The sequence below is a fragment of the Chiroxiphia lanceolata genome (assembly GCF_009829145.1).
Source record: "Chiroxiphia lanceolata isolate bChiLan1 chromosome W unlocalized genomic scaffold, bChiLan1.pri scaffold_44_arrow_ctg1, whole genome shotgun sequence".
Taxonomy (NCBI): domain Eukaryota; kingdom Metazoa; phylum Chordata; class Aves; order Passeriformes; family Pipridae; genus Chiroxiphia; species Chiroxiphia lanceolata.
The window spans coordinates 423510-446396 of NW_022476500.1; the positions used below are offsets into that span (position 1 = coordinate 423510).

General features: G+C 48.2%; 1 protein-coding gene and 1 long non-coding RNA gene across 2 annotated transcripts; both read right to left on the minus strand.

Moving 5' to 3' along the window:
• Positions 1 to 1055: 1055 nt before the first annotated feature.
• LOC116781366 (olfactory receptor 14J1-like) lies at positions 1056 to 2090 on the minus strand. The gene has a single exon (XM_032677049.1). It carries the CDS (start codon positions 2088 to 2090, stop codon positions 1056 to 1058), a length of 1035 nt encoding a protein of 344 aa, XP_032532940.1.
• A 1324-nt stretch (positions 2091 to 3414) lies between these two features.
• Positions 3415 to 17916, minus strand: LOC116781415. The gene is made up of 3 exons (XR_004354869.1): positions 17766 to 17916; positions 5321 to 5325; positions 3415 to 3424 (listed from the first exon to the last, which is right to left on the minus strand). It is a non-coding gene; the product is annotated as an uncharacterized LOC116781415 (long non-coding RNA).
• Positions 17917 to 22887: the final 4971 nt, after the last annotated feature.

The following is a 22887-nucleotide window of genomic DNA, read 5'->3' on the forward strand; positions in this document are numbered from 1 at the left end:
GATGGCTCTGGCCTTTCCAAGGGTTTGGGAGAGGTCTCCCAGTGACACTGCCCAGCCTTCTCAATAGCCCTGACACCAAAACCTTTTCCATAGCCCACACTTCCAGAGGAGTGCCCAGGACACAACACAACTTGTCCTGGTGGTTCTGGAGAATGAGAAGGGATTTCTTCCTCGAGGCCAACCCCTCCAATTGGATTTGAGCATTTTCCCCGGTACCTCCCTGTCCTGAAGGTTTCTGGCCATCAGGCTGGAGCTGAGGGGGTTGGGCAGGTGCCTGAGGAGGGGGTAGAACAAGTGTCCAACTGTGCCAGGAGGGCTGTGCTGGGCAAGGAGGAGGAGGCTGCAGAAAACAGTGGCACTGGGGAGGGGAGAGGAGCAGGGGGAGAGACCTTGTGCCTGCCCACGCTGGGCAGGAGCTGCCCCAGGATGGCAGCTCTGAAGCACTCCCAGGATGTCCCTGGGAAGAGGAGGGGAAGAGTGGATCTGAAATGGGAACCTGGAAAGCAGAGAGCAGGAGTGTCATGGGGACACTGCAGGAGAGTTCCAGCCCTGGAGCAAGGTGACAGAAGAAGTGACCCAGTCCATGCAGTGCCCTTAGAAGATCTCACAGCATCCTGGAGATGCTGGAAGGGAGCCCAGCTCTGCTTCACAAGTTCCCAGGGCCTGTCCCTGCCTGTGCTCCAAGGGCTTCCAGCCCCCAGGACTGTGCTCAGAGAGCACTCAGGCCTTACAGCGAGAAAGGGGCTCAGGAGGACAGTGTGCAAGTGGCAAGAGAGCAGCTCTGCAAAGACCAAGCCCTGCTGCTCCCTGGCAGTGCTGCTGTGCTGGGATTATTGTCCCCTTCCTGTTTGCAAATACACCCTGTCTTGCAGTGTGCTGTCCTTTAGGAACATCTGAGAAGAAGGGTCTTGGACAAAGAAGGCACTGCAGGGTCCTTTATTTTGTTTAAATACTCAGCCAGTGCAATTCATCCTTTATACATCTCTGGGTCAAATTCAATGGGTAGACACTAAATTAGAAGGCAGGTGCATAATAATATTTAATTCCATAGAAAATTATTGCAAGAAGAACCCAATGACCTCTAAGAAAAACCTGAGCAGGAAGGCTGGGTCATTAGTGAGTCCCATTCTGAATGCTACGCACCAGAAAACAGGCACTTTATTGCTGCTGAAAAGCATCGTCATCATTTTCCTCAGGGCATCCTTGAGCTCCTGATTCCTCAGGCTGTAGATGAAGGGGTTCAGTGTTGGAGACACCACCGAGTACAGAACTGATAGGGCCAGATCCAGGGATGGGGAGGAGATGGAGGGGGGCTTCTGGTAGGAAAATGTTGCAGTGCTGATAACAATAGAGACCACGGCCAGGTGAGGGAGGCACGTGGAAAAGGCTTTGTGCTGTCCCTGCTGAGAGGGGATCCTCAGCACAGCCCTGAAGATCTGCACATAGGAGAAAACAATGAAAATGAAACAACCAAATGCTAAACAGGCACTAACCACAATGAGCCCAATTTCCCTGAGGTAGCCTGAGTGTGAGCAGGAGAGCTTGAGGATGTGTGGGATTTCACAGAAGAACTGGCCTAGGGCATTGCCCTGGCACAGGGGCAGGCAAAATGTATTGGCTGTGTGCAGCAGAGAATAGAGAAAGACAGTGGCCCAGGCAGCTGCTGCCATGTGGGCACAGGCTCTGCTGCCCAGGAGGGTCCCGTAGTGCAGGGGTTTGCAGATGGCAACGTAGCGGTCGTAGCACATGATGGTGAGGAGGGAAAACTCTGTTGCAAGGAAGAAGTGAAGAAAGACCTGTGCAGCACATCCCATGTAGGAGATGGTTGTGGTGTTCTGGAGGGAATTGTGCATGGCTTTGGGGACAGTGGTGCAGATGCAGCCCAGGTCTGTGAGGGAGAGGCTGAGCAGGAAGAAGCCCATGGGGGTGTGCAGGTGGTGGTCACAGGCTACGGCGCTGAGGATGAGGCCGTTGGCCAGGAGGGCAGCCAGGGAGATGGCCAGGAAGAGCCAGAAGTGCAGGAGCTGCAGCTCCCGCCTGTCTGCAAATGCCAGGAGGAGGAACTGGGTGAAGGAGCTGCTGTTGGACATTTCTCCTTCCTGAGAGTATTTTGATCTGTTGAGGAGAAAAAGTCACTGCTGAGTTAGACCAGGCTTCTGCAGCCAAACATTACGCATCTCAGCCACCCCACTCTCAGGCTCTCTCTCTTCACTCAAACCTCCCTGCAGCTCCCTCCCCTGAGCTCTGGCTTTTGCTGGCTGAGGGGACCATTGGAACCAGGAACTCTGTGATGGGCTCCCAAGGACTCCTTACTGTGCTGGGAGAGAAAACTTGGAATGCAGGGTGATCTCCAATCAAATGTACTCGTGATACATCAAAGAGCTTCTCAGTTTGCTGTTTGCAATTTGCCCAAATGAAGGACTGAGCTGAGGGAATTCTTTGTATTTGTTTACCCACTTGCACCTGCCACATTTAGGAGTGGTTGTGGAGGTTTGAAATCCCTGACATTTCTACTGCACTGCAGGACAAGTCTTGTGGGTTCTGAGGGACACAGGGACAGTCCCTTAGTGCAGAGAAAAGAGATGCTCTGCCCATCAGTCCTGGGCTCAGCTGCCCTGTGCTGGCAGCTTGGAGCTGGAGGAGCATCACACTCAACTGTTCCCCTACAGAGAAACTGCACAGATATCCAGGAATCCATGTCCAAAGAACAGATTGACACACTGCTCACCTTTTCATCTCTCCCCTCCCAGAGCATTTCCATGGATTTAGCACTGAGGAGTTTTCTCCATGGGATCCTGTGCAGCACAGAGATCCTATGGCAGAGCTCTGCCCTTCTGGAGGGCACCTGCAGCCCTGCAGGACACCCAGGCAAACAGCTGAAGACCTTGAAGGTGCCTGGAGGGCACTTGGGAACTTTACTCCCACAGACACATCCCCACAGCAGCACCCAAAGGGTTTGTGTCTGGACAGGAATCTGCCCCCCCCAAACCCCACAGTGGCTCAGAAAACCCACTGGTGAGAACAAGGAGAGCCCAGGCAGCAGGGGATGGCAGTGAAGTGGCACAATGGTGCTGCCAAGGGAGGAGGGACACAGAGAGACAGCTGGAAATCAGGGCCTTGTCCTTGCCTGGGCTCTGGCTGCTGCAGGGCAATGCACAGCCCAGCCCCCGTGGGCCTGAGGGCACAGGCTCTGCTTCGGCTGGGAAAGGAGCCCAGGCAGGAGCTGCTCAGGGAAGGGGTCTGTGCCACAGGGACAGCAGGGAGGGGCCCCCATCCCCCTGGCCAGCCCTTGTGGCAGCAGCTGCCTCTCCCTGCCTGCCTGTCTCTGGGTGAGGAGCTGTTCCTGCCAGCAGCCCCTGCCTGTGCCCAGCTCAGCTCCCTGCCAGTGCTACCAGAGCCATCCCCAGCCCAGTGCCAGGGGCAGCTCTGCCTGCGCAGGGGCTGCAGAGCAGATCCCAGACAGCCTGCGGTGGCTGGGAAGGGGGAGGTGTTCTGGGGGGATGTGCTTCCTGAGAAGGGCCCCTGGAAATGGCAGGAGGTGGAGCTGAAGCTGTGAGGAGCCCTAAGCCTGCAGCTGAAGGGCCCTGCCCAGCCCTGCCCTGACATGAGGGGTCACTCCTTCCACCCACAGCCCTTCTCCCTGCAGGGCTGTGGCAGCTCCTTGGCCGGGCTGAGAGCTGAGCCTGGCAGGCAGCAGAGTCCCTGCCCCAGCACACAGAGCCCTGGGGACAGGACCCTGCTCTGTACCACAGCCCTGGGCACCCCTGGCTGCACCCCCACCTTCCCACCCCACAGCCAGCCCTGCCACAGGGAACCTTCTGGCCCTGGGCCTCTGAGGGGGCAGCAGCAAGTCCTGCTCTGCAGCAGCTTCTCCTGCTGCACCCCAGCAAATCCAGCAGAGCCATCCTGACACCTCCTGCCACTGCTGCCATTTGGCAGCTGGCAGAGGCACTTGCAGAAACTCACCTGCACTGCTCTGCAGCCACAGCCTGACCCTGGCAAAGGGCTGGCAAGGTTCCTGCCCTGAGCAGCTGTGCCCTGTCCTCCCACCCCAGGATCCCTTCAACCTCCTGCTCCCTTCTCCTCTCTGCCCTTGCTGCCTGCAGCTCCTGCCCTGCTCTGCCATATGACCACTTCCCCTGCACTGCAGCAACTGGGAGAGTCCTGCTAAAAGATCCTAGAAGCTGTGGGATGTGCCAGCTTTAGGAGATGCCTCAGGAAGGCAAGTATAACTTTCCTACAGCCAGAGAATTCTTCCTTCAAATCCTGGGAAGGTTTCTTGTCTGGTGAGAGCTCAGTCACCTCCCAGCCCAGGCTGCCTCTCATCTCTCTGCCTTCTCTCCTGTGCCCTGGGTGCTGCAGGTAGTGCCCTCAGCCCTGCTGGGCTGTGCAGAGGAGCTGTTCACCAGCAGAGCTGTCTCTTTGAAGCTCTTCTTGCTTGCCAGGAGCTCCCTGTGTGCCAGGAGCCCAGCCCAGCTCAGCAGCACAGCAACAGCCCCAGGCATTTCATGACCCTCAGGGGACTTTGATGTTGTTTACATGAGACTCAGTCCCTGAGAGGAAGTTCAAACAACTTTTCAGGAAGTCAAAGTGAGACTGAAACACTAAAGTTTCTTGTAGTGCTAACGAGTCTCATTGAGGGACACAACTGGGAGCAGTGTCTCCAAGTTTCAGTTAGAGCAGAAAACTGCAGACAGTGATGCCAAGGATGGACAAGCAAGGGAAAGGTGGCTCTGATGCTGAAGAAACCTTGACTTGTTTTCTTAATCCAAGGGGCCAAGCTCTGACCCCCAGCCCCTGGGAAGGGACATCCTGTCCCTGCCTCATTCCTCAGGGCTCTTCCTGGGGCACTGGGATGTGGGATGTGCAATGCCAAGGGCAGGACCATGGGGTGGCACCTGCCAGGCTGCTGAGCAGGGACAAGGAGGCCAGGAGGCCCCAGGGCTGCAAGGGCCACTCCCCTCCTCCTGGCCTCAGGGGCACAGACAGCAGCCATGGCCAAAGGCCTGCAGAAGGTGGCTGTGTCAGGGCCTTTCAGCTTCTCCCCCTCCCTGTCTCCTCTCCAGCCCAGGCTGTCCTACGGTGTCCATGCCCTGCCCCTTTCCCTGCAGGCTGTCATCATCCCCCCGGCTGCCCCACCTGGCTGGCACCTTCCTGCCCTGACATCTCTGCGTCCTCCCTGGCTCTTCCTGCACACACAAAGCCTTGGCCTCATCCAGACTCCTTCTTTGTGACATATTGCACCACAACACTGACCTCAGAGGGAAATTTCTGACTTCTTGTCACCAGTCTAGGCCACCCCAGTTGCCCTTGGTGGCACTAGTTCTTTCTCAGGCTGTTTTCTGACAGGAAGAAAAGCTCCACCAGCTCTGACACCCCCCTTCCAGACCTCTCAGGCTACTCCTCTACTGTCCTCCATCTTCACACCACTGACCCCTGAGTCCTCAGCCTCTATATACGGGTCATGTGCTTGAGGCCCCAAATTCCTTCCTGGGAGATCTCTGGGACCTCTCCAAGCTTTTGGAAGATGACAATAGAGTGCTCTTATCCCAGGAAACACAGAGGGATACTTTTTTCCAAGGGTTGTCTTGGCAGAATGAGGCACAATATCTTTAAACTTTCTGGCACAAGGGAACTCTGAGCTCTGGGTACGGAGGGAGGTCCAAGTGCCAACCACTGGAGTGGGAGCTACAAATCATCAGGGTTTGTGTTCTTTGGAGGGCCAGACACTGGTGAGAGTGGGGTGTGTGTGTGCCCATGGAAGGACTTGAAGGGCACAGTGAACTGTCTCAAAACACTGTCAAAGCAGGAAAATCCCATAAGGTGCCACAGCACATAAGCACTGGTGGCAAACAGGAAGGCCTTTAATTCCAAGGCCTAAAGGGAGGTGAAGCTTTGGAAGTAGCCCACAGGACAGAATTGCACTGTGTAGACTGTGGGAAAGAGCAGACAGCCCCAACAGGAAGCCAGGGCTGGTAAGGCAGGTCTGGGGAACCCATCCAATGATTCCCATCTGCAGACTGTGGGCAAAACTCCCACCATGGCAAGCTGTAGGAAAGGAAGCAAGCCCTTGTAGACGTGCCAGCCCAAGCTGTGGGAACAGCATCTACCCCCCTGAATACCCGGGGCTTTGGCTGTATAAAAGTGATAGCCCAGAAGCACAACTTGGGGACCCTCCACCGAGCAGAGCAGGGTGAAGAAGGACCGGTGGGAGCCTCAGGGATCTCCATGGTGTGATACATTTACTTCATCTCTGTCTCTCTCTCACTGGCTTCCCACCACCCCCTTCTCTCTCTTTCTATTTCTTTCCCTCTCTCTCCCTCCTATTTACTGTTAAATCAAAGCTGGACTGCTGACGTTGGCACATGGTCTCCTTTGCAGCTGAATTTGGGCAGAGACGTCTCTTAATAATGGGAACCTGACAGTATCCATGAGGTTTTACAGTGTGGGAATGGCCACTAGATTCCATGAGGTTCCACAGAGTCACAGGGTCCATTTGGCTTCATAAGGCTCTGCAGTGTGATAATGGAGCTTTGATTCCATGGGTTTGCAAAATGTCTCAGGACTCCTTTGGTTCTAGGAGGCCCCACATATCACAGTGGCCCCTTGGTTCCATGAGATTCCACAGTGTCCCAGGAATCCTTTGGTTCCATGAGGCCCTGCAGTGTCACAATGGCCCATTGGTTCCATGAGGTTCTGGAGTGTCACAATGGCCCCTTGATTCTGTGAGGTTTCACAATGTCACAGGGATTCCTTTGCTTCCATGGGACCCTGAAGTGTCACAGTGGACCCTTGATTCCATGAGGTTCCACAGTACCAATACAGGCCCTTGATTTCTTGAGGTCCACAGTGTCCCAGGGTCCCTTTGTCTCCATGATGCTCTGCAGTGTCACAGTGGCCCCTTGATTCCATGAGGTTCTGAAAAGTCTCAGGGTTCCTTTGGTTCCATGAGGCCCTGCAGTGTCACAGTGGCCTAGTAATTCCATGTAGTTCCACAATGTCCCAGGGTTCCGTAGGTTCCATTGGCCCTGCAGTGTCACAGTGGCTTTTGAGTCCCCGAGGTTCCTCAGTGTCACAATGGCCCCTGATTCTATAAGGTCCCGAAATGTCTCAGGGCTCCCTTGGTTCCATGAGGTTCCACAGTGTCCCAGGGTTCCTTTGGTTCCATGAGGCCTTGCACTGTCACAATGACCTCTTAATTCCATGAGTTTTCACATTGTCACAATGCTCCCTTGATTCCATGAGATTCCACAGTGTCCCAGAATTCCTTTGACTCCACAAGGCCCTACAGTGTCACAATGGCCCCTTAACTCCAGGAGGTTCCACAGTGTCCTTGCTGGAACACACATGGCTGTAATGTTGTCACCCCTGAAGAGCTGCCTCCAGCTCTGGGCTCCAGCACAGGAAGGACATGGACCTGTTGGAGCGAGTCCAGAGGAGACCATCAAAGGGATCAGAGGGATGGAGCAGCTCTGTTGTGAGGAAAGGCTGAGAGAATTAGGATTGTTCAGCCTGGAGAAGAGAAGGCTTTAGGGTGACCTAATTGTGGCCTTGCAGTGCCTGAAGGGAGCCAACAAGAAAGATGGAGAGAGACTTTGGACAAGGGCCTGGAGCGACAGGACAAGGGGAATGGCTTCACACTGAGAAAGGGAAGGGTTAGATGGGATATTAGGAAGAATTTCTGGACTGTGATGGTAGTGAGATCCTGGCACAGGTTGCTCAGAGAAGTTCTGGCTGCCCCATGCCTGGAAGTGTTCCCGGCCAGGTTGGATGGGGCTGTGAGCTCTGAGTCTAGTGGAAGGTGTCCCTGCCCATGACAGGGGTTGGACTGAGATGCTCTTTAAGGTCCCTTCCAACCCAAACCAATCCATGATTCTGTGACTGGTGGGGGATGTGGTGGTCGGAGCCAACGGGCACAGAGACCCCAGAATTGTGGAGTTTTCCATTCTGAGTGAAGGAAGGAGGGGGCAGCAGAACTGACACCCTGGACTGCTGGTGGTCAGACTTTGTCCTGTTTGCGAGACTGACTGAGCTGGGTGTGAGTGTGGATGTGCTGGAGGGCAGGAAGGCTCTGCAGAGGGATCTGGACAGGCTGGATCAATAAGGTCAAGTGTCAGGGCCTGCCCTTGGGTCCCAACAACCCCCTGGAACGCTCCAGGCTGGGGGCAGAGGGGCTGGAGAGCTGCTCAGCAGGAAGGGACTTGGGGGTGATGCTTGACAGCGGCTGGATATGAGGCAGAGTGTGCCCAGGAGGGCAAGAAGGCCAAGGGCATCGTGGCCTTGGTGGAGAAGAGTGTGGCCAGCAGGAGCAGAGAACTGATTGCCCCTCTGTGCTGGGCACTGGGGAGGCCCCACCTGGAGTGCTGTGTCCAGTTCTGGCCCCTCAGTGCCAAAAGGCCCTGGAGGGGCTGGAGCGTGTCCAGAGAAGGGAACGGAGTTGGGGAAGGCTCTGGAAAACATGTCTGCTGAGGGACGGCTGAGGGAACTGGGCTGGTTGAGTCTGGAGAAGGGGAGGCTCAGGGGGCACCTCATTGCTCTCTACAATGACCTGAAAGGAGGTTTTAGTGGGTGTGGGAGTTGGTCTCTTCTGCAAAGCCTTTAGTGACAGGAAGAGAGGAAATGGCCTTAAATTGCATCGGGCAAGGTTCATATTAGATATTCAAAAACCCTTTTTCCACTGAGAGAGTGCTCAGGCATTGGAATAAGTAGCCCAGGGAGGTGGTGGAGTCTCTGGAAGCATTCAGGTGGCATCTGGATGTGGCACTTTGGGATGGGGTTTAGGGGTGATTCTGGTGGTGCTGGGTTGACAGTTGGACTAGAAGATCTGGACGGTCTCTTCTAACATTGATGATTCTGTGATTCTCTGACCTGTCATCCCTGTTTGCAGGTTTGTGCTCTAACAAGACCCTGGGGATGTTTTCTCTGTTGGGTCCACAGAGATTGTGTTGTGTGAGCTTTTTTCCTCCACGATCAAAACAAGGAGTAATTAATGCTAAATCCAGCAGGTGGCTTTCAAGGAATAACTTGGTCCAGTTTGTCCAACTGTGTCCAAACAGGTGAGGAAAATCTGGAACTTTAGAAGGGTTAGTTTTTTACCTCATTAGCAGGATATCCAGGGGTGCACCAAGTGCCTTCCAGTGAGGAGCACAAGAGACCAGTAGACAGTGACAATATTGTTCTAATGTTAATCTCACTGGAGCACAGAGTGAGATCACTTCTGAGTAATGTTTCTTTAATTAGTGATTGGGAATAAAGAGAAAATCACATAGCTGATGACACTTTAGGATTTATTTCACACTTTTAACACTAAGGTATTGTCCAGCTGGACTTTGAATAAGGTTCCATGGTATATTGCAAATTTCTATCTCAAGTTAACAGTCTACTTCTTCCCAAAGAAATTCTCAGCAGCTAACACCCTTTCATCATCTGGTTCTTCCCCTGATGGCTTGATGGTAAGATTGATAGAGAGATAGATAACAGGTTAGCAAAGGCATATAGTGCTTTTGGAAAACTCCACAAAAGAGTATGGCGTAATAAATACTTGAAGAAAAGCACCAAGATCGGTGTTTACAAAGCCATAGTGTTGTCTACTCTCCTATACGGTTCCGAATCATGGGTCATCTACCGCCACCACCTGCGTCTCCTAGAACGCTTCCATCAGCGCTGCCTCCGTACAATCCTTAACATCCGCTGGTCAGATTATGTGACCAATACATCTGTACTAGAGCAAGCAGCTGTCACTAGTATTGAGGCCATGTTACTGAGAACGCAGCTGCGATGGGCAGGGCACGTCTCAAGGATGAAGGACCACCGCCTCCCTAAGATCCTGCTCTATGGTGAACTTGCCACTGGCTGCCGCAAGAGAGGAGCCCCGAAGAAAAGATACAAGGACTCCCTGAAACAACATCTCAGCCTTGGCCATATTGATCACCATAACTGGTCTACTCTGGCCTCCAATCGGGAGGCCTGGAGACACACCATCTATAACGCAGCTGTCTCCTTCGAGAACACACGCAGGATCACTCTCGAGGAAAAAAGGCAACTCAGAAAGAATCGTGTCTTGCAGAATACACCATCTAAGGAGTCTTTCTGCTGCGCCTTTTGCAATCGGATATGTCTGTCACGTATTGGCCTCATTAGCCACCAGCGTGCCTGTAGCAAATATGGATAGTGCCTTCCCAAATCTTCGTTCGCGAAGCCTAGCCATGATCAGCAGTGATTGCAAATTTATTTTCTGCTAGCTTACCAGACCTTATTACAAAGCAATCCTAAAATAATGGGGTCTTCTATCTGCCACTTCATCAGAAATAGCACTCCTTGAGAAGAAAAATGGATAGCCAAGAATGTTATGCAGAAGATTTTGTCCCAGAATTTTGCAGTTTTACATCCTTAGCATCACTTTAATTAATTTACCTAATTACATTAATTCTAAAGAAATTTGTTTTCCAGATTTTTTACTGCTTGGCAACTTCAAATTAATGTGAAGCACTGACTAGTATATTTTTTTTACAGCTTCCACCACAGCAATTTAGGACAAGACAAATAGAGCAAATTTATTCCTCTTTGAAAAAACGTAAAACTTAAAAAAATTTACTTCCACCTCTGTGATACAAAATTTGTCACTAATCATTTTAAACTGTGCTCATTCATGCTTCTTCCATCTCTTTAAGCTTTCCAGGCAGTTCTTGGATGTAACAAAGATAGTTTCAGACAAGATCTCAGTTCATCTGGAAAAAAAAAGCTTTAAGCCTTGAGGCAAAAAGCAGTGTATTTAAAATTTATATACTCCATAATGCCTTTGTTCTGAACTTGAACATCCTGAAAAGCTTCTCTGCTTTCTTTTGCCTTCCCACTCTGAAGATCATTTGTTCTCTTGGTTTCAGCTCCTTATTGTGCCACAGTGAGTTTAACTGGCAGTTCCAGCATTTAAGTCTATGCACAGTCCTGGCTGACCCTTCCTGATCAGCTGCCAATCCACACAGGTTTGGTTCATAAAAGAGACAATTCGATTTCAGCAAATTAAGGGACATCACCACTGTCAACCCCTTCTTCAACTGAGTGCTGAATTCCATGCACACCAAACACTAATGCACCAAGTCCCATCAAGAGTTGAAATCCCAACCCCATTAGGAACTCCAGACCACTGCAGGGGAAGGGTCAAAAGAAAGTTTCATATTTATGGATTAACATTTGGATTCAGTTTTTATTTTTTTAATCTTTCCAAGAACTCTTGAACCTGCACTGCAATTTTAGTCAAGAGCTTGGATAAAATCAATTCCTTATTTCTAACAGGTTTTTTCAAGTGTTGACTTAAAGCATGGCAAATAAGATTGATAAGAGGTTAAGATACATTCAGTCAGGTACCACTAATGATTTGGTGTGCTTTACATTATATGCAATATGTCTTATATTAAAAAAAAAAGAAACAAATGAAATGCATGTTGGAAAAAAAATTGTCTCATAATTGTAAAACAGTGATCAGCAGTAACTTCACAATGGAATACTCCTTTGTCCTCTGTCACTCTCCCTTTTGCACAATCTTCCATCCAGTTCCATCAAGTACTCCCCACAATGGAAATTTCTGAAACAGTATTTTTTTTCTTATCCTTGAAAAGAGAATGCTCCATGTTCACACCCATTAAAAGGCTGTGATTTTGTACCTAATGAGACCTCTCTCACTCTTTGATCAAACAAAACTTCTGTCTCAGTGAAATCTTGGCCGCTGAAGCAAAAACTAAAATTTCTTCTTATTTTAGTGGCACCCAGATTTCATTGAATGATTTACAAAGTATGAAGGCACTGATTACAGCCCAGCGTAAAATCACCATTACACTCATAATTTACCATGCAATGGAATTGTAGAGCATTTAAAGAGCCATTATAATAAACATCATAGTAAAGCAAATATACATTGTCCTATTATGGAAGATCTCTTTAATAACTCTCACTGCTAATTTAATTCTACTTAAACACACATATCCTAGGGAATGCCACGTGCTTTTCAGCAGGATTTTGTGTGTAAATCAGGATAACACGCTTTCAGAGCATTAGCTAAAAGGAAGCATGAACTAAAACCTATTTAACCAATGAGGTATTGCTTTTAAACTACCACAAGGTCGTAAAAAAGATAATTTCAAAGCTCTAAGTTTTCTAATTGTAATCAACAACAATCTAATCATGAAAGAAAGTCTATCTGAATGGTTGTCATAAACCTGTGCACAGCCTTGCTTATCTTTGAAGATCCTTTACTTTGTCATTTGGTAACATTTTCACTACCAAATTTTGTTGTGCAAAATTAAAATGTGGCACTGGAATTAGAAATAATATTGTCTTACTGCTCAGTCTTAAATGAGCAGTGAAACTCAGATGCAGTTTTATTATTCTATAACAAAGTCTATTTGTTAATATCAGGTGCAACTTGACAATAAAACTGGAAAAGTCTAAAATGTGCTGGAGATTGACCTTTTCCTTATTTCTCAGTAATCTGTCACACAAACTCTCTATTGTATTTACTCACTTTCCTGAAGTCTTTCTGCTGGTTTGGACCCAAACCTAATCCATCTGTTTGCAAGCAAACTGTTTCAATTTAACCATATCTTTGAGCTGTAAGGTTTATGGGATTGCTCTTTTCTTTGGTTTTGTTTTTGTTTTCCTTTAAAATGGTATGGATGTCACTCTACACTATTCTTACTCAACAGCTACACCTACACATCTCTCAAGATCAAGAGTTGTTGGGCTCTCACATTACAATTCACAACTGGCTTCAATTAATTGTTTCCATTGGCATTTATTCAACCAAAGCTAATTCTCCAGGATGGCCATGGAAAGGGAATGCAAAAGGGACACATCTACACCAGCTACAAATGTAAAAGCTTTCCTGACAAAAAACCCAACAACCAACCAAAACAAAACCACAGAACAAAACACTCACAGTGTTCAGGGTGTATTTGATCAATTCCCTTATTTCCAATTGTTATGAAGAGAACAGCCAGAGGGGTTTAGAGCCTCAGTCACTGTAAATCAGCACATTGGAACTGACTTTCTTACAGCTAAAGAACTTGGTGGATTCTGGTTCAATATATTGCCAATGGTTTATGTTACTATTACTAAACAAATTCTCTAAGTCTATCCAGTGAGTGCTCCTTGTCAGCACTTTCAACTTCTATTCTAAAACAGGTTCCAAAATGCAGGTGAGTCTCTCTCTGTTCTTGGACTAGATCAGCTGTCCCTGATGGAATACACCACCATTCACAGAAAAAATATGAAGTACATAATACACCTCTCACCTTCACAATATGTTAACTACACAACTGTTTTCAATCTCTAGTTCCTAAAGTTAACCATGTGACAAATTAGAAGCTAAAAAGGACAATTTTGTTAGTAAGAACTACTAATGCAAACATATTCTTCTGAACTTCCAATCCTCAGCTGAGATAATCAGTCACATGTTGTTCAACAGAGTGTTTGTGGAATTGTTACATGCACAGAAAAAGCACTTTTTCATACTCACCTCCTGGAGGCCTGACAATTGTTACAGCATCACTTATCAAGCTGCCCTGGCTGTTGGATGCATTCACTTGCACTGTGGAGTGAGAAAATGGAATCAGGCCTTTAATGGGTACCCATACACTGAATTTCTTGCTGCTGCAGAACATCTGATTATCATTTACCATCGAGTAATGAGCATTATCTGTTATGAAAAAACACAAAAGGAGGGTGAAGAACAAATGTTAGACCACGTGTCTGCTACAATTCACTGCCTTTAGGAACTAAGTCTTATTCCTACTCAAAAGAAGACTTGCTGTTTATACCAATAACACACACACACATGAAATTTTGGCTATTGGGGAGAAAAAATATTATTCATCATTTCTCCTGCTTTTGGCAACAGTTTATGGTACCTGTAAATCTTGGCAAATAAACCAACCAGTCCATGAAGCAACCATGCAGCTGCAGAGCTGACTGCTCTATACTGCAAACAGGAGCCAGCTCTCAGAAATTACTGATCTTCTAGAAAAGTTGTGTGATAACTGCAAATTCCAAACGTTACTGTTAATTCTTGTGCCTATGATACACTGGTAACAATTTCTGAATTCACCAGAAAAATGCTCACCTTAGGAGTTTATAAACTAACTCCATTACATAGAGCAGAAAAAGTCATCTGCAGTAACACCTGCTTTCCAGCATGGCCTGCAGTCCCCTCACAGATAAAAGAATTGGAAGCATTCAGTTGATCACCTGAAATCATCAGAGGACACCACAGCAACCTCCATGTTCTTTGCAAACCTTTTAAGGTCTCAAACTTTAGACAATATTCTGCCCTACAAAAATAAAGAAACCCTTTCCAAAATACCCAGTAAGACTAGAAAATAAAAAAAAAAATTCTATGTCAGGTAACAATTTTTTTCAAATCAATGAAGAGTTCACTCACCTATCTGAGAGCAAAGCTGAGCTCGTTTAAAAATTATCCTGTATTTTGAACATATGAAACGTTCTATAAATGATTAATATTATTACTACTATTCATCATTCCATGGAGAGCTCTCACAGTGAAGTCAAAGGAAATTACAAAGGAAGTTACAAACAATAGCAGAATCACACAAGTATGAGAATGAGATTAAACAGTATAACTATTAAACATATTGTAAGAGAAGTCAGGCATAGTCACAGGTAGCAGATTGAGTATTCACACCTGAGTCCTCTACAAAACCTAGATAAGATGGAATTAGAAAAACCCTAGAAAAGCAACGTTATAATTAATTTTTTAAGGGAAACTCCTTGGATTTACACATCTTCATTCAGGTTTTAAATGAGCTGTTAAAACTGAAATGTTATTAAATCTGAAAACAGTTTTCCAATCTCCCATATTTCCAGGATGTGCTCTAACACGTGTGTGTGCAGCACATTTCAGTCCTGCTCACAGGACATTTCACCATAGAGGAGTGATTTGGATTTTCTCCTGATTTGGAGATTCCTACAAACAATCTCTGATTTACTCACAGTACAAGTCCACACAATTCCATGATTTTGGTGTTCACAGAGTGGTGTAAAGGGTGTTTTCAGTGATTCTTCTGGTAACAGATGACACACTTATTTTCTGACGTTTTGTGGAAGGCGGGCAGTTTTGTAAACCTCTTTACAAACCTGCCTTGTAGCCCAGTTCCTTATTGCTCCAATTCTCCCTGGATGACCCCGTGCCACAGCACCAGAGCACCCGGACAGACTCCAGTAGGGTGAAGCTGGGATGGTTTCATGGAGCCTGATGGATTCAGTTGGGATTTCACTGAAGTTTACACAAGCCCCAGACCCCGTTTTAAATACAGCAATGAAGGCAAAACTTCTTATCCTGCCAGAAGAACCACCACGTTTCACACACTCCACACACAGAATCCTGCAGGAGCAAAGTTCTTTTGTCTGACATCACTCGGATGGACCCAGGCTGCTCAACCAGCACCACAAAAACGCATCCACAGTCCTTGAACTCAGTTCTTCAATTGTACATCAAACCCTCCTTCTGTACCTTTGTGAAACTGTCTCTGGGGGTGATTTGGGAGCAGATACAACTCAACAAAGCACATTTCTCCTGTCACCCATCACAGTTTCTTCAGTGTCTGCCACTGAGTACTTGTGACCATCACACAACAACATGTGACTGTCATATGCACCTATGATTTTATTAACAATAAAGTCATTAGAAATGACCAACTGCAGATATGACATATACATTCTTAAGGTTCTAGTGACATGAAACACTTAAGGACTCAGATGGGTGTGGAAAAAAGATGTATTTTTTAAGCATTTCCCCTCCAATGTGTAGGAAAGTTAAAAAATTAGTGTTGACAGGTTGGCATATAGGATAGATTCAAGCTTTAAGCATAAAAGTGGGTTGCCTAGTAACAATTTATATGCCAAATTCATGTGAAAATTCAACTTTTTCTATGTACGGCACAGTTTTAACATGTTAATATTTTTATTTTCATCCACCTGAACCTGGAAGGAAAAAGTGTGGTTCCTCTGATGATATTTTTATTCCGTTATTAATCTTTCTTCCAATGGCTAACTATACTATATCTTAAAAAGACAATTTTGAGTAACAGAATGTGAATTAAAAGGATAACACTCTATTCCAAGTTGCCTGGATAACAACATTAATATACAGTAACTAGACAATTAGTTGTAACATTAAATTCTAGTTATAGCAGTGTGATTACTCAACAATTATAAGAAGTATATAATTACTCCATAATTAGAAGTAGGTAATTACATAACCATTTGATTCAGCTCAAAAATGAACTTGCACATTTACAATGAGACAGACAACACAGCAGCTCAACATTTTTCATTGCTTCTAATAAAAAGCCAAGGAGGACTTGCAAGTGTCCTAACCTGAATTTCACACAGACAAAAGGTGGTTTTATCCCTCTTCCCAGCCAAGCAACTTACTGCTGCTGGCAAGGAAAATGTTAGAAGGACATTTTTAAAATGCAAGTCTTGCTGGGGCTGACTTGCAATTTGCAGCTTTGCCACTTCTCACTGCTTCACCTCAGCTTTCAGTGGGCTGGAAAATGCAGACCCAGAGGTTCAGCCTGACAGACAGTGACACAGTGACAACCCTGTCCCATCATTCCATGCCAGTCCTGCCCAGCCTGCCCCGGTGGGGACCCAATTGGTGAGGAGAAGTGGACGAGGCCTCTCTTTTTCCATTTTTCATGGGTGTTTTTCTCTCCATCCTGCTCACAGGTCCTACTGTAGCCTACCAGCAAGTCTGTTGCAGATCTAAACAGCAGGTGCCTCAGGTACCAGGAAAGTCCTAAAAGACATTGTTTGCTTCAGCCAAGTGGTTTGTACCAGAGCACCTCCTTGTTCCTGCACTCGGTCTTGTCATTGCTGCCAGGAACAGACCCCAGCACTCCAACAAGCAAGGTCTCTGCACAACACAGGAACAACCGAAAGAAGCAGAAAACAAACTCCTAGATCTGCTTCACCATGTCCTTCAGCACTTAAGACATTGCAAACAACTGTGCCAAAAGTTGAATTTGAAGGGAAGGAGGCTCAGAGCCACTATCTCCTGTAAGCTGTTGAAAAAGACTAAACCCTTTGCAGACGTGAAGGGCTTCCCGGAGTTCCTTCATCTTTCCATAGTTTTGCATGGTGATGGTTTTGTTCTTTTCCTGAGCCTTCCTGCTCAGCTCTCCACAGCTCCCGCAAAGTATCTGAGGGCCTTCTTTCCCTAAGCCTGCTATTGGAGGAAAACCTCAGAAAAACTCATCCCGGTTTTTCGTAGTTTATACTGAGATCAAAGTATCTCAGTTTTTCAGGAAAAGATCCAAATGAAGAAACTAGGGTTAAAGAATATCCATATCCATGCTTAAAAACTATGGTGGGGTGGGGGCGATGTGGTACCTGCCCTTCCTGGCGGTGTGGGCAGAGCGGTTCCGGCAGGCAAAGTTCTCCTGAGTCCATGTGCACCCGGCGACAAATCCTCCGTGTGCCCCGCGGGGAAAAGCAAAGTTCCCGCGGCCGACCCTGCGCACTTGGCACGGGTGCGCTCTTGTTTCCCGTAACAAAGACACAAACCAACAGAGTGCCGGTTTATGCGGTGCTTTATTCGGAGCCCGGGAACCTGAGGACTAGCGTCCCAAGTCAGGATTCCAAAGACCCTCATTTTTCGTACAGCTTTTATACCCTCACACAAACATGTCTACGTGCAATTTCTACATGAAAGCAGTTACACTTAGTTACACACACAAACTCATGTTTCATACTGATAACAATTGGTAATCACCTACTCTAATCATAAATCTGCTTAAGTTGTCTTACCCCTAGAAACTGTTTAACAGACCCTTACCATACCTAAGGTAACAAATCATTATATACATGCTTGACTAAATCCTTTGATTATTGTTCCTACCTCTTCAGTACCTTCCATTCTCACAAACAAGGTTGCTAACCTACTACTTTGGAGTGTTGTTTCCTAGGCCTACTCTCCTACTAAGCCTTAGCCATTCTACTACTAAATTTAAATTGCTCTGTAACACTCTGGGTGCGGCGGCGGCGGGCGGGGACCAAAAGCTTGCCCGCCTCTGATCAAGGGCTCAAAGGCCTGCCCCGAGCTCATGAATATGCAGCAGGGCGGGACATTTGCATTCCTCACAGTTGAATCAATAACACTCCAATAAAAAACGACATCAGAAAAGCATCTCTTTTAAGTCCTGAAAACCAGAAAATGGACTTTCAACATGGGTGTCCTGTCATCAAGAACTATATGGGAAGAATTAAATAGAATAAAGAAGTCTATAAGTGTTCTGTCCAAGATCAAGGTGAGATTCTCTCTCTTCTAACATTTCACTGACCCAGGAAGCAAGAATCTGGCACAGAATTAATACTGGAGAAAATCACAACCTTCCTGTGATAACACGTCCTTCCTCTGACATCACATCTCCCCTATGATGTTATATCCATCATATGACATCACATCTCTCTTGTGATATCACATCCTTCCTCTGACTTCACAGCTCCCCTATGACATCACATCCTTCCTGTGAAATCATATCTCCTCTATGACATCACACCTCACCTGTGACATCACATCCTTCCTGTGACATCATATCCTTCCTGTGACATCACATTTCCCCTATGACATCACATCCATGATATGACATCACACCTCTCCTGTGATATCACATGATCCCTGTGATGTCATGTCCCCCTCTGTGACATCACAACTCCCTTGTGACATCAGATCCCTCCAGAGACATCACATCCTCCCCGTGATATCACACCTGCCCTGTGACATCACGTCCTTCCTGAGACATCACATCTTCCCTATGGTGTCACATCCATCATATGACATCACATCTCCTTTGTGATATCATATCATCCCTGTGACATCACGTCCTCCCCGTGACATCACACCTCCCATGTGACATAAAATCCTCCCTGTGACATCACATCTCTCCTGTGACATCACATCTCCCTTATGACATAATAACGTTTCTGTGACATCACATTTTCATGTGATATCACAGTTCCCCTATGACGTCACATCCATCATATGACATCACATCCTTCATGTGATAACATATCATCTTTGTGATGTCACGTCCTCCCCTCTGATATCACATTATTCCTCTGACATCACAGGTCCCTATGAGAACACATCCGCCCTGTGACATCACATTTCCCGTATGATGTCATATCCATCATATGACATCACACCTCTCCTGTGATATCATATAATCTCTGTGAATTCATGTCCTCCCGTGACATCACATCGTCTGTGTGACATCATATCCTTCCTGTGACATCATGTCCTCCCCTGTGACATCACATCCATCCCTGTGATATCACAACCATAATATGACATCACATCTCCCCTGTGACATCACACCTCCCCTGTGACATCAAACCTCTACTGCGATATCATATCATGCCTGTGATATCAGGTCCTCCCCTGTGATATCACACCCCCCCCGTGCCATCACAGTTCACCTATGACATCATATTCTTTCTGTGACATCACATCTCCCCTCTGACGCCACATCCTTCATATGATATCGCATCTCTCTTGTGATACCATATCATCCCTGTGACGTGACGTCCTCCCCTGTGACATCACAGCTCTCCTGTGATATCTCACCTCCCCTCTGACATCACATCTCTCCTATGTGACATGGATCATATGATGACACATTCTTCTGTGACATCACATCTCCCCTATGACACCACATCCGTCCTGATGCAACTTAAGGCTGTTTCCTCTCAACCTTTCATTATAGCCTCTCAGAAGAGACCAACCCCCACCCCACTAAAACCTCCTTTCAGGTCACTGCAGAGAGCAATGAGGTCCCCCCTGAGCCTCCCCTTCTCCAGACTCAACAAGCCCAGTTCCCTCAGCCATCCCTCAGCAGACATGTTTTCCAGAGCCTTCCCCAGCTCCATTCCCTTCTCTGGACACGCTCCAGCCCCTCCAGGGTCTTTTGGCACTGAGGGGCCAGAACTGGACACAGCACTCGAGATGGGGCCTCCCCAGTGCCCAGCACAGAGGGGCAATCAGTTCTCTGCTCCTGCTGGCCACACTCTTCTCCACAAAGGCCACAATGCCCTTGGCCTTCTTGCCCCCCTGGGCACACTCTGCCTCATATCCAGCCTCTGTCGAGCAGCACCTCCAAGTCCCTTCTTGCTGAGCAGCTCTCCAGCCCCTCTGCCCCCAGCCTGGAGCATTCCAGGGGGTTGTTGGGACCCAAGGGCAGGCCCTGACACTTGGCCTTCTTGATCTAGCCTGTCCAGATCCCTCTGCAGAGCCTTCCTGCCCTCCACCACATCCACACTCACACCCAACGTGGTGTTGTCCATGAATTTCCTGAGGGGGCACTCGATCCCCTGGCCCAGATCATCCAGAACAATGTTAAATAGGAGCAGTCCCACCCCTGAGCCCTTGGGAACCCCACTAGTGACCAGCCCCACCTGGATTTCCTTCCATTCCCCACCACTCCCTGGGCCATCAGCCACTTTGTCACCCAGCAAACAGTTCCCCGGGCAAGCCATGAGCAGCCAGTTTGTGCAGGAGGTGCTGGGGGAGATGGTGCCAAAGGCTTTCTGGAATTCCACAGAGACACATCCCCAACCTTTCCCTCAGCTGCTGAGTGGATCCTTTGTCAGAGAAGGAGATGAGGTTGGTCAGGCAGGACCTGCCTTTCCCAACCCCACGCTGGCTGGGCCTGATCCCCTGGTTGTCCTGCCCGTGCCATGGGATGGCACTGAGGAGGATCTGCTGCATGGACTTCCCCGGTCCTGAGGTCAATGGGACAGGCCAGGAGTTGCCCAGATCCTCCTTTTGGCCCTTCCTGTGTATGGGCATCCCATTTGCTTGTTGCCAGTCAGCTGGGACTTGTGCAGTTGTGCAGCACTGCTGGGGAATGAGTGAGAGTGGTTTGGTCAGCTCCTTCTCCAGCTCCCTCAGGATTCTTGGGTACATCCCATGTGGGCCCAGGCACTTGGGGGGGTCTCACTGGCAGAGCAGGTCACTGACCATTTCCTCCTGCATTGTGGGGGCTTCACTCAGCTCCCCATCACCAGCTTCCAGCCAAAGCCTGCCTGCCAGGTGTCCAAGGGGTCAGTTCTGCTGCCCTCTCCTTCCTTCCCCACAATGGAAAACTCCCTCATTTTGTGTCACTCTGCCCCAGATGGCTCCGACCACCACCTCACCCACCAGTCCCAGAATCATGGAATGGTTTGGCTTGGGAGGGGCCTTCAAGAGCATCTCAGCACCCTCAGAGTCAAGAATTCCTTCCTACTATCTCCTCCAGCCCTTCCCTCGGTCCATGTGAAGCCACTGCCCCTTGTCCTGTCACTCCAGGCCTTTGTCCAAAGTCTCTCTCCATTTTTCTTGTTGGCTCCCTTCAGGCACTGGAAGGCCACAATTAGATCACCCCAGACCCTGCTCTTCTCTGGCCTGAACAACCCCAGTTTTCTCAGCCCTGAGATATTTCTGAACCTCCCAGAATCCAGGGGCCATTGGGACCCTGCAGAACCTCCCACATTCAAGTGCTCCTTGCGAAACTGCAGGCTCTCCTGGAACCCAAGGGTTCCTGGAACACTGCAGAGCTCACACAACCAAGGGGCCACTGTCCCACTGCAGCTCCTTCTGAAGCACAAGGGACCCTGGGACAATGGGAAATCTCTGAGAATCCAAAGGGCATTTTGGGACTGCAGGGCCTCATGGAACTAAAGGAACCTTTGGAGACTGGGGAAGCTCATGGAATCCAGGGGCCATTGTGACATGTGGGGCCTCCTGGAACCAAAGGAACCCTGAGAATTTCTGTGGGAACAAGTTAAGGCAGCAGCAGCTGCACTCAATCTGGATCCAAAAGGAGTGTTTTGGCCTTGACTGGTGTTTTCCATCCAGAGAGTGCTATTTGCCAAAGTGGAAACCACTTGGAACACTCTGCATGGCAGCCTGTGTTTTTCTCTGGTGGCTGAACACAGCCAGCACATGAGGGGAGGGGAATGTGTGGGATCAGGGCACTGCTTTGGGGCGATGCTGGGAATTCCGGTGAACTAAAAGACAAAGCCCAGGCGCTGTTTCCAAAGGAACCCCAATGAAAGGGGGACGCTGGAAAGATGGGCGGACAAGTCCCAAAATGGAACTTTGTATGTGCAGCCTCATTTTCTCCTTCAGCGCCCACAGGAGAGGGGGCAAAAAGTGGGGGTTGGGACCCCAAAACTGTTTGGGGGAAAAATTGTAGATTGAGGGGACAATGGGAAAGTGGGAGGAACAGGGAAAAGGGTGGAAAAGGAAGGATAGTCTGGCAGGTCCGACAGTCCCATGGGGGTCTTTGGGCACAAAGGGGCTAGGAAAGGGGGGGGCAGGCCTTGAGCTTTCAACTTCCTGTGGGCTGCTGGGGGCTGCTGGATCCAATCTCAGCCTTCAATTATGCCAACAGAATCAATTTAGAGGAATTAGAGATGTGCGACTGAAAAACTTCTGTCACCCAAGTTTTAACGATGGCAAAACAGATCTATTGATAGAAAGGAATTTATTTAGGGTTACAAATGATCAGACAAAAGATCTTCATCAGAATTATTTATTGCACAATAGACACACTAAAACTACCAGGAATACAGGATAAGATAGGACAGTGCTCTACACTAAAGCAATTGTTGAAGCCAATTGTTGAAGCTGGCACAAAAGCAATAATTCTTAAGTAGAGATGGATGGACCTCCCTGAGACCAACGCTGGTGGGGAGATCTCTGCTCTAAACTTCCAGGACTGACACCCCAAGAAGGGTTGTGTTGGAAGAACCTGCCCCTGGGAAAGGGGACTGGCCCTTTGTGGTAGAAAGGGATGGACTGACAGTCACTAGACTCCAGGGGTTGCCTCACCA